The 11,782-nt window shown below is 61.7% G+C and overlaps 1 protein-coding gene across 3 annotated transcripts; it reads right to left on the reverse strand.

Annotated features, from left to right (window-relative positions):
• Positions 1 to 213: 213 nt before the first annotated feature.
• On the reverse strand, positions 214 to 11,527 carry WIPF2 (WAS/WASL interacting protein family member 2). Of its 3 annotated transcripts, XM_086864263.1 has the most exons (8): positions 11,447 to 11,527; positions 5,191 to 5,303; positions 4,904 to 5,036; positions 4,646 to 4,765; positions 3,604 to 4,248; positions 2,331 to 2,540; positions 2,126 to 2,227; positions 214 to 1,420 (listed from the first exon to the last, which is right to left on the reverse strand). In XM_086864263.1, the coding sequence occupies exons 2-8, from the start codon at positions 5,251 to 5,253 to the stop codon at positions 1,380 to 1,382; spliced, it is 1,314 nt and encodes a 437-aa protein (XP_086720389.1). In that variant the 5' UTR covers positions 5,254 to 5,303; positions 11,447 to 11,527; the 3' UTR covers positions 214 to 1,379. The 3 variants fall into 3 exon arrangements, with proteins under 3 accessions (XP_086720389.1, XP_086720388.1, XP_086720390.1); XM_086864262.1 differs by lacking the exon at positions 11,447 to 11,527 and having other exon boundaries at positions 5,117 to 5,783; XM_086864264.1 differs by lacking the exon at positions 11,447 to 11,527 and having other exon boundaries at positions 5,191 to 5,317.
• Positions 11,528 to 11,782: the final 255 nt, after the last annotated feature.

Raw genomic sequence — 11,782 nt, forward strand, 5'->3', positions numbered from 1 at the left:
ATGCCCACACCGGCCAATCGCCCCTCCCCCAGCTCCCAATACCCACTATCCTCCTTCCCAGTGATCCCATTAGTAACCCTGATCCTGCCTTCCTCCCGCCTCTGTGCTCCCACTACCCTTCACCGTGTGCCAAAGTGCCCTGCCCCAGCCCTTGGGCCATTACCTCCATGAAAGAAAAGGGGTTCCTGAGGACATCCCCCTTAGACAGTGTCCTTGACATTATGTATCACTTTATTACTTTTATTTAAATGTAATTTCCAGCTCCTCCAAATTCCTCTGTTCCCTTTTAAAAGGGCCCCTCACTCTCGGAGGGGCAGAACCGTGTTGAACCTATATTTAACCCAGAGGGCAGCGCTGGGGGGGCTCATTCTCCAGAGAAACCCCCCACTCACCCCTCACCCACCTCGCTCCAGCCTCAACAGGGGAAGGTCCATCCTAGAAAAAAATCCCCTGAATGAGCCCCAAAGCCTGTCTGCAGGGGTGGCCCCTCTGCACCCCGTGCCCTTCCTGCTATGGTACAAAGAGATCAGTAACTACGTTAGTGTGACCCCCGCCACGGGAACACGGACAGTCCTGCCGGGACCACCCGTTGGACAGGGAGTGTAAGGCAAAACATCACCGGCCCCCAGGGCCCCCCCCACGTACCCCCTGACGTGCCAGACCCAGCACGAACGGTCCCCCCAAGTAATTAGTGTTTTCTTGTTAAAATGCTCAAGTTTGGGGGAGTCAGCAGTGAGAGCCAGGAGAACCCCAGGGGGGAATGCCAGGGGAGCAGTGGTTTTGAGGGGGGCACATGGGGGTGCCGCCCCTGTGGGGTCAGAGAAAGGGGTTTGAGGTGTCCCTGCATGGTCCCAATCATGTTCCCCCCCCCATCTCCACTGGCTCCTGTGCAAAAAAGCAATGGGTTGTGCCAGGACAACAAGGTTCCACCAAGATAACGAGGCTTTCCCAGGATAATGAGGCGCTGCTGGCCTGTCCCTACTTCTCCTCGCTCTGGGGGTCTCACAGCATGTCCATTCCCTGCCTGACCCCAGCCTCTCTCCATGAGCCCCCCTGGTCCCAACAGCCGGCACATGGCTCAGCCTCAAGTCCTGTGCCCGGCTCCCAGGCAGATCCCGACCCAGGATCCATGAGGAGGAATGAGGGATGGACCCATCCAGGCTTGCCACGAGGTCACTGAGTCCTGGGGGATGCATAGATGAGGTGGGGCTGGCGGAGCACGCTGGACTGGGGGGATCCACTTGTCCTGGGAAAACCGGAGAGGCTGGGAGTGTGTCATGCAGGATCCGTGGGGCTGGGAGCTGAGGGGGGGTCCGGCTGAGGAAGGGGAAGGTGGTCCATGTCTCTGCTCTGGAACAATCCACCTGCACAGCCCAGTTTCACCTGGGGATGGGGGGCAGAGGGGGAGCTCCACGCGTAGCTGGAAGACAAGGAAGCCTGTTGGAAGCGGGAGCTCCGCAGAGCCGGATCCAGCACGTCTGCTTTCCCTCCTCCACACCCCCGCGCCAGCTGCCGGCCCCCCCGACCTCCCCGCGGAGATCTGGAGCCTGGGATTTGCGCCTGGCAGCAGCCGCTGCAGCCGCACCGAGCTCGGGGCTTTTCAAACCCGCATTAAACATTCATGGCTCTAAAAATAAACGAGCATCCCATTCTCCCCGGAGTCTCCGCCGGGATCCGCAGCGCTGACGCGCAGCACCAAGGGCACTTTGAGCTCTGCCGGGTCCAAGTGCCGGTGCTTGGGGCCTATCCTGGGATATATGCAGGGTCTGCATCCCCCCAGCCCCCTGTCCAGGCTCTGCTGGGGTCCTTCGAGATCCCCTCTGGTACCAAAGGTGCTCAGCAAAGGCAGGAATGAGCCCTGTGGCATTTCCCAGCCGGAAAACCAGGAGCAGGTGGGAGAGGACATCCGCACAGCCCAAATTTCTGCCCCCCTCCACAGCACAGAGAGCTGCCTTCAGGGCTTGGTACTCCTGGGAATGGGGCTCAGAACCCCCAGAACATGGGCAGGACCCAGGGCACGGCCACTGCACCACCCACCCTGTGCAGGGACAAACAGGACAGTGCCAACCCCAAGGGCACAGGAGGGGACAGGGAATTTGGGACACCCCCTCCTCCTTCGCCTCACCTCTGTTTGTTTTGCTGGGGTAGATTCTCTGGAAGTATTTATATTCCTCTGGGGCTGGGAAGTCTTCAACGGGGTGAAAGGAGTATTTGGATTCAAAGTCATCTGTGAAGAAATGGGAAAAGGGGCAGGTGAGGGAGGAGGCTCTGGGGGAGCCAGGCCAAAGCCCCAGGGCTCTGAGGGGGATCAGTGCGGGGGTCCCACTCACCCAGGAATGCTCTGACGGTGGAGATGGAGTCCCGGTGCCCGTTCCGCACGGGCGGCGGTGGCGGCGGAGGCCCGGCCGGGGTCCGGGTGGGTGGTGGCGGGGGCTTCCCCCGGCTGGGGGGCTCGGCAGGGCCGTGCAGTCTGTAGGGGGGTGGGGGCGGGGGGGCGTCGCGCCCTCCGTTCCGCAACATCGGCGGGGGGGGCGGCGGAGCTGCAGGGACAGCGGGGTCAGCACAGCGCGACATTCCCGGGGCAAACCCAGGGACATCCCCCAGAGCGTTGCGGGCCAGCTGCTGCGCCAGACCACGGCCCAGGGATGCTCCTACGCTTGCCTGGAGATTTCCTGATTGCTCCTGACATCTGCATTCCTCATCCCTCCACCAGCTGCAGTGCAGGGACCAGCCAGCCCCGCTGCCCACCCCCAGCTCACTGCCTCCCCCGGGGGCTGCTCCAGCCCTGCATGCTCCCAGCCCACACTGGGCACAGGTCCCTCTGCACCAGAAGGGATTCCAGGAGCAGCTACGATCCCGCACATCCTGAGTCTGAGGGCAGTGGCTCCACGTGGAGCCAAGATGCTGCCTGCCAGGACTGGAAGCCACATCCGCAGTGTCACCAAGGCAGTGACAGGACCCACAGCCCCTCTGACCCACCTCTCACTCCTGCCCAGCCTCCCGCAGAGGCTCCGTGGCAGTTCGTGCTCCTCATTAGCCTAATTACACCCGGGCTGACAGCACAGAATCCCAGCTGTAGCTCTGAGGAGGGATTCTGGCAGGGCCAGAAGGACGGAGCGGCTTGGCAGAGGCCCAGGCAGGAGCTGCGGTCTGGACGGGGAGCCCAGGAGTGCACGGGGGGGCACCGGGGCGCAGCCAACACCAGTCCCAGCCACGGGGACACGCTCCCGAGGGCTGCACACCCAGGGAAAAACTTCTCCCTGTCTGCCATAGCTTTTTGCTCCCTCCCAGTTACATTTAGGAAGCTCAGGGGAGCTGTGCTCTGCCACATTCTCATCTCCCACCCCAGGAGAGTACAGGCAGGAGTTGCCCAGCCACAATCCACTGTCAGCACCAGGCTTGGAAGGAGCTGGATGGTCATGGAGCATGACCAAGGACATGTGTTAAACATGGCACTGCAACTCCTGCCCCAGCTCGGTCCCTACACCACACAGGTGTAGTGCAGAAGACTCTGTGCCCCAAAGCCAACTCATGCCCATCACCTCCCACCAAGTCCTGATCACCCCAGCTGCCCTCAGGCACCGTGGAGCAAGTGGCTCTTACCTGCTCCACGGCTTGGGGGGTCTCTGGCCGGCGGTGGGGGGCGGCTGCTCTGCAGGGACGGGGAGGCAGCAGTGGGTGGTGGCGGTGCCAGACCCCGCAGTGGGCCCGGTGCCTTCCTGTGCAAGGAGTTGTGTCTCTGCGGCAGCTCCGGAGCCGACTCGTTGCTGGGGCTGGAAGGGCCGTTGGGGACACCGGGGGGTTGCCGGTAAGGGGGAGGTGGTGGCGCGAGAGACTGGCCCTGAGCGCCCGACCGGAGACTGACTGGGGAAGGAGGGGGTTTGATGGGCGGTGGGGCAGGGGGTCCGTCCCTGCTGCCAGGCAGGCGCTGTCCCGGGGTGGGCGGCAGCGGCTTCTCCCGGTTGTAGGGCGAGGCCTTGGCTGGAGGGGGGGCCGGGGGGGCGGCGGCACGGCGTCCTGGCGGTGGGGGTGGCGGGGCCGAGGAGCTGTGCTTCATGCCGGTGCTGCCGGTGCTGCCGGGCCGGGACAGGTCAGGCAGGGAGGGCCTCTGCGTGCGCGGCAGTTCCGGTGGGGACCCCCGGCTGCTGTCAGCATCGTCCTGAGGGCGGCTGTTGCTGGCTGGCACGGGGGGCCTGGGAGCAGCTGCTCGGGAGCCAGGGACTTGCAGTGTTTGTTTAGTGGAGCTGTCTGTGGGGAAGAAGAGCACAGTGAAGGGCACGACACGGGAGCAGTGCCCTCTGTCCCTGCACAGAGCTATGGCAGAGGAGGGCCAGGCCACAGGGACGGCTGTCTGGCACAGGCAGGGAGCTGGTACTGAGCACAGCCACACACGGCTCCTCTCTCACCCCTCTCCTCTGTGGCCATGACAGAGAACACAGAGTTTAGGAATACACAAAACTCCTGCATCCTCCAAGAGGTCTGTGTGTGGGACTGAAGCTCAGGGAGGGCACAGCTGGGATGTGATTTGGGGTTCTGCCTCTGAGCAGCTGAATTCCCCAGGGATACGCAGTGAGATCCTCAACCCCTTCCTGCTCAGGACCCTCCCCAGGGACCCCCACGCAGACCACAGGCCTGTGGCCATTACCTGAGCTGTCCTTGGCTCCCACAGGTCTGAGCTTGGGAACGCCACCTTGGAAGAGGCCGCCCTTGGGCTGGATGGCGGCTGAGCCGGAGCTGTAGCTGCTGCCACCGCTGCCCTTGGGCTCTGAAAGGAGGGAGGCAAAGAGGTTAAGCCTGGAATTATCCGCTCCTCCAATGAGGAGCTGCTGGGAACCAGATGGGCAAGCGCCCTGAAGGGCCAGGCAGCACCCAGCATGGGGCCGGGAGCCACCCGGGGACTCACTTTCCAGGATGGGTGCACTCCGGTCATTGATTTGGGTCACTTTCCTGAGCTTGGTCCCTTTACAGATGTCCTGCAAGAGGGCCCCACGGCCCCGCTGCTCCTCTCGGCTCAGCTTCGGCGGTTCCGTGTTCGCCTGGAGAGGAGCAGCAGCTCAGCACCCCCCCGGCACAGGAACAGCCCAGCTCCACATTCCCACCTCCCGGAGCACCTCACCAGGCTGCAATTCCTCTGGCAAGTGGTCCCATGTGGAGACAGGCCACCTCCCTGCCCAGCGAGGTGACCCCTACCTGGCTGAGGGTGGGGGGCGGCGGGGGGCCGGGGGGCGGCGGCGGGGGAGGAGGGATCGGCATCCTGGCGGCTCCGGCTGCTCAGTGCTGGGGGCAGGCCTGGGCACTCATGCCTGCGGGAAGGGAGGAAGCGGTCAGGGAACGCGGGGAAAGCCGGCAATGAAACACAGCCCCGGGGAGTTGTGCTGGTGCCCGGAGCTGGTGCAGAGCAGCAGTTGGAGCTGCTCTCGCAGGCTGTCCCAACACCCTGGAGCAGCAGGTGACAGAGGTGGGAGCCAGCATGTCCCCACTCCAAATCCCCAGGGCCCCCACAGCCCCTGGAGTCAAAACCCAGGACATGTCTCACACAACCACCTCGCTCGGCAGACAAAACGCGGCCAAGCTGATCCTGCACCATCCATCCAGCTCCTCCAGCTGCACCCGGAGGCTGCTCACTTGGGAGTGTGACAGTAGCCCGCCAGCACTGGCACGTGGCCCCATGGCCTCTCCAGCCATGGCCAGGGCAAATCTGCCAGATGGCTCCAGCCCCACAACAGCCAGAGCAGCACGGGACTGTCCTGTGGCTCCCATCCCTGAATTTCCCGACCTCTTTTCTCCTACATCAATAACCCCCAGCACCGAAGGCTCTCTGTGCCCCACAACTCCAAAGCCCCCTCAAAGCTGTCCGAGGAATCAGGGAAACCAGCTTTCCCAGCACGGATCTGGCCACACTCCAACTCAACTCATCAGAAGCCCAGAATGAACCTGTCTGGCACCAGGGCTCACCTGGAACAGCTCCCGGGGCTCTGCGGGGCCCGGCAGCTCCGCTCGGCAATGGAGACAGAACACAGAGGGAGTGGGGACAGGAAGAGGAGCCTGAATCACTGGGAGGTCACAGGCCCTCGTGCTGCTGACAGCAGGGCTCAGGCAGGGCCTCCCGCAGCACCGGCTCAGGGAATAGGAATGTGGTGACTGCAGGCCTTGCTCACCACATGGAGTTCCAGGCACTCGGGATAGACCCTGAGGCAGGGGACAAATGTCCCTCTCTAGGCCACGGATGTGCTTCCCACAGGAAAACCTATTCCACAGTCACTAACGGGAACCACAACACCAACAGGAGGAAAGGACAGGGCAGTTTCACACCTGAAACTTCCGATTTCTGGGCCCTGACCTCCAGGGCAGGTGACAGAGGGCATGGGAACAGCCCCCACCGCAGGGAAAGTTCCTTTATGACTCAGGTTTGTACCAGGTATGAACAACCAGGTCCCTTCTCACACTCATCTCCTGCTAGATAAACTACAACTTCCTAATCCCACAGGACACAGGTCCATCCTCTGTCAGACATTCCCAAGGTTCGAGAATGGGAAGCAGGGAGCAGCAGCATGGCTGCCACAGCAGCAGCTCCCCTGCCCTCAGGCAAACCTCTGGCTCTGGGCTCAGGGAAATAAATAAATACCTAAACTGCCTTTTAATTAAAATCAGCTCTTCTACCCTATGAGAACTCCTCAGCTACAGCTTCATCAGGAAGACATTCCTCCCTCTATCTTACAGCATTTTCCAAGTCACCAGAGACTCCCAGTTCCCCAGTGCCCTCCCATAACAAATGTGGTGCTCCTTCGCCCCAGCCCGAGCTCAAGGCATCACATCCAAGAGCCAACATCCATCGATCCCTCCGGACACTCCAGTCGGGAACAACGCCCAGCAAACCCATCCGGCCTGTGCCTTTCCCACTGGAGCAGGATCACAGACGGCTCTGAACGTGCTCGGCTGGGACGTGTTGGAACAGGAACACTTTTCCCTGTGCTCCTTCCCACCTGCAGTGGGATCACAGGGCCGGGGTGGCACGAGTGGCTCCGGGCAGAGACCCAGCCGTGCTGGATCAGCTGCCGGAGGGAATTAGCAGGGATCCAGCTGAGGAACGTGCCAGGTAATGATACTCTTGACTTGGGCTTGTGTGTCACAGCCCTGAGCCAGCACAGGAGTGATGCCAGGGCCACCACCTCTGCTCCCGACCCACGGAAACGTCACACATTGTGTCCCCGCTCTGCTCCTGCCCCAGCTGGTTACTCCCAGGGTGACACTTCCCTCAGTGGCCCCTGTGACAGGGACACATCTCACAGACAGACAAACAGGGGTTTGTCAGCTGGCACAAACCATCCAGTGCCACCCGTGCCAGGCCAGCACTGCTGGGGTCTCTGAGTGTGACCTGCTGACACCCTGTGACAGGCTCCAGACAATCCACAGGGATCTGTAGGACAAGGAGGTTGTTTCTACAAACAGATCACGAGTCACTATCTCCCCTCTAAGGTGCCCTTACAGCAAAACCTGCGCTCAGATCCAGGCTCTGACCTAGAAGAGCGAGAGGAAGGGAGAGAAGAGTTTAAGCTAAAGCAGCTTGAGGATAAACTGGAGCTGAATTCCCAAGAAACAGGTCATTCCATTTCAGCGCACGGCCCCGTTTGGGCTGGGGATTAACAGCAAAGGTCACATTGAAAAACCAAAATCGAGAGGCCCCAAACTCAGCACATGGCTGGGAAAAGCTAAGAGCTCCGTGTGGGAACGGTGCCTTTGAAATACAGCCTGGATCTTTCATGTGCAAGAAGACAGACCCAGATGATACAGATTAGGGAGACAGGAGCTAAATCCTCCAGGAAAAGAAAAAAAGGGGGGGGATCTCCTCCCAGCACCCCTTCATGCCTGGCAGAAGCTATCCCTGTGAACAGCGCTCTGACTTCTCCACACTCCTTCTCCTTTGTTCTTCTTTACCAGGACCCTTCCACCAAGACACATCGGAGCCTCTGAGGGCTCCATATGCCATGGTGGCAGCTCCCTGTGCTGGCAGGGAAAGCAGCTGGGAAGAGCTGAATCCAGAGACACCAGCGGATAAAAGCTGGGCTGAGGCAGGAGGGGCACGTTTACACAGTGCCTTTGCTTTTCCAATCCAAACCAAACCTCAGGAAAGCTCTGAGCAAAGCATGAGGAAAACAAGGTGTGAAAAGCTGTCCCTTGGGAGGAGGGAGAGATTAGGAGATCGAGGTCACCCTGTGGAAAGCTGCTTCAGAGCTGCTGCTCCACAGGCTGGAGCACACCGTGGCCACAGACCCCTCTGCAGTGTTTCGGATCAGCACTTCCCTGCCAGCCCTGGGATCAAAACATTACTAAATCCCAAGAACTTGACATTCAGCTGCCCCTTGTCCCTTAAAAGCAGCAGGATTGAGCAGATCTGGCCCAGCCACAGAGACACACCACATTTTCCAGGCATTTTTCAAGTCCCTGTTTGCTGTGGAGGGAATTGAAACGCTCTCCCCAGCAGCAGCCCCCATCCCGCTCATCCCGGGGGGATTGCTGCTGGAGCAGGACAGGCAGCAGCAGTGACCTTCAGCCGCCTATTTCCTCGCTTTTCAGGGGGATTTGGGCTCCGGGCGGATTTGTATTTCACATTTGCAAGCCCGAGCTGCAGCGCCTCATCCTCAGGGAGGCTTTGAACTGCAGATCAAGAGGAATTTCCACCCTCTGATGTCGGTGCAGAAATGCGGCCGCACCGGTTTGGGAACGACTTCCAAGGCTGGACCTCTCCAACACCCGCCCCCGCGCCTTTATCTTCCCTCTCTTCCCATCCAAACCCGCAGTTCCTCGTTACCCCCTCCCAAATTCCAACCCTGTCCTCCGCAGCCTGACATTCCTGCCCGCTCCCGAGGAGCTGAGGATGCTACATAAATAATTTATCCTGAGCGACAGCCATCGCAGGATTTAAGGTCATTCAGGCTTTTAAAATCCTATCAGCATGCTTCCCGAGCCGAGCTGCCAGCTCCATTTGGAGCATCCCGGGGAGCCAGCGCATCCCTGCGTGCAGACAGACAGACACGCTCCGGCCCCGCGGGATCCAGACGCTCCCTGTGAATTATAAATGATCCGCGGGCTCTGACGAGGCGTTTTTAACAAAACCCCGAACTCCAGAGTGTCTAACTCCTCAGGGACGAGCTCCACAGCCTCAGTTTCCCCATTCACTCACAGATTCTACAACCTCAGTTTCCCTATCCATCCACAGCTTCCACATCCTCCGTTTTCCTCTCCAGAGTTTCCTCGGCCTCAATTTCCCTATCCACAGTTTCCCCACCCTGGCTTTCCCCAACCACAGAACCCCCAGCTCAGTCTGTCCCTTGCTCCCATCTCATCTCAGGTCACTCAGCAGAGGAAACCTTTAATCAGGAGTTAGGAACCCTGTCCCGAAATTCCGCTGCAGCAAAGGGAAAAGCAGGAAAAGCCCGTCCTGCCAGGCCCGCAGCCTTCCCCGCCCGCCCCCTTTGCCGAAGAGGCAAAAGGAAGCCGGGAAGGGAGAGGTGGCACACGAGGGGCTGGGCAGGAACCGAGGGGCTGGGCAGGAACTGTTGAATTATTCCAGCGGGAGGAAGCGGCGGGAGACGAGAGGACTTCCCGGTTCCTTTGAGCCGGAGCTGGGAATTCCGGGTGCAGCGATCCTGACAGCGAACCCAGCAGAGTGGACACGTACTCCCGGTGCACCGGCCTCCCCATCCATGCTGCCTTCAGCACGGTGGTCAGGAAGGCTGCTGGACCGGGAGCAGGGAGTCCTGGATGTGTTTTCCTGGAGCTGAAGGGACAACTCAACTCCAGTGTTGTCCAGAAAAGCTGTGGCTGTCCCATCTCTAGAATTGTTCCAGGTTGGACGGGGCTTGGAACAACCCCTTCAAGTGGAAGATGGGATTTAAGGTCATTTCCAACTCATGTCATTCCAGGATTACACGGAACTCTGTGTCCATGGTCATCCCTAAGCCACCACAGGCTCCAAAAGGTCTGCCCCCCCTTCTCCTGCACCCCAAATAGGGTCCCCCCTCTCCCAACAGGCCCCAGTGCATCCCCAGCCCTTACTGGTTCTGGGCACCCACAGGGTGGGGGTCCAGGGGGGTCCTGGGAGTCAGTGTGAGGGTCCCAGGGGCCACAGAGCGGGTCCAGGGGGATGCTGGCAAGGGTGGAGGGGTCCCAAGGGTCATGGCAGGGGTCCCAGGCAGACACAAGGGTCACACTGGGGGTCCCTGGCCCATGGTCCTGCCCGTTCTGGACAGCCCCAGACGGGTCTTGGGGAGGGGACGCTGAGGTGACTCAGGGGTCAGGGAGGAGGGGTCAATGGGGGCATGGTGGGGGTCTCAGAGCTCATGGGGGAGTCCCAGGGGACACTCTGGGGTCAGAGTCTCCATGCTGGGGGTCCCTATGGTGGGATCCCAGGCACCTGGCCCCACTGTTTCTGGGCACCCCCAGCCTGGGGGTCAGGGGGCTCCTGGGGAGGGGTGGAAGAGTCCAGGGCATCAATATGGGGGTCTCAGAGGGGTGCCAGGAGTCACTGGGAGAGTCCCAGGCCCCCAGCCCTGTCAGCTCTGGAGACCCTTAAGTTGGGGGTCTTGGGGAGGGGTCCCTGAAGTCACCCAGGGGTCAGGGTGAAGGGGTCCAGGGGTCAGTGTAGGGATCTCAGGGCAGTCCTAGAGGACACCCTGGGGTCAGGGTGGAGGTCCCAAACTCCTGGCCCCACTGTTTCCAGCCAACCCAAAGACAGGAGTCCAAGGAGGCATAGAGAAGTCCAGAAGGTCAGTGTGGGGATCCCAGGCCATGGTCCTACCAGTTCCAGGCACACCCAGGATGGGGGAACAAGGAGGTTCCTGGGGAGGGATCCCACACACAACCAAAGGGTCGGGCTGGACGGGTCAAGGACAGTACGGGGGTCTCAGTGGGGGTCCATGGGGGTGCTGGGGACGGCTCTCAGAGGAGACTTAGAGGTCAGAGTGGGGGTCCCCATGGTGGTGGGGTCACAGGCCCCCAGACCCGCCTGTTCTGAGCACACCCAAGCGGGGGTGCAGGGTAGTTCTGGGGAAGGGTCCCTGACGGGACCCAGGGGTCAGAGGGGTGGGAGATCTCACAGGGGTCCCAGGGGTCAGGGTGAGGGGGTCCAGGGGGTCCATGGGGGGGCTGCAGCCCCCCCCCGGCCTCGCCGGTTCCTGCCACTCCACAGCCGGCCCCGCGGACCCCTCAGATGGCCCCAGGGACCCCTCAGACGGCGCCGAGGACCCTCAGCCGGCCCCGGGCAGCCCCCAGATCCGCGCAGGCCTCAGCGCAACCCCCGCCCCGCCCCGCCGGTCCCAGGCTCCGCACAGGCGCCACACGCCCACCCCAAGCCATCACACCCCACTCAGGGGTCCCGCGGCCGCAGTCCCGGCCCCGCAAGCCCCGGCCCGGCCCCGCCGATCCCCCCCGGCCCTCCCTCGCTCACCCGCGGCTCCTCCCGCCGCTCCCGGCCCCGGCCCCAGCCCCGCCGAACGAAATGGCGGTCGTGGCCCTTCTGCGCCTGCGCGACCGAACCGGATGTGGGCGGGGCACGGCGGGGCGGCAGCGCCATGATGAGGAGGTCGGATGGCCACGAGAGAAGGGCCCGTCATCGCCATCTTGGGAAGGTCACGCTGGCTCTGTCGGCGCCCAGCGCCACGGAGCCCCGGTGATGGAAGGCAGAGCGGCACCAGCAAGAAGAAATCCCCCACTCTGTGCCGAAACTCTGCTGAAGGCCCGTGATGCCGCGACAGAGCGCGTCTACGCCGCCTGTCCCACCCCT

This window comes from Cyanistes caeruleus, chromosome 27, assembly GCF_971803275.1.
Source record: "Cyanistes caeruleus chromosome 27, bCyaCae1.hap1.1, whole genome shotgun sequence".
NCBI classification, from domain to species: Eukaryota; Metazoa; Chordata; class Aves; order Passeriformes; family Paridae; genus Cyanistes; species Cyanistes caeruleus.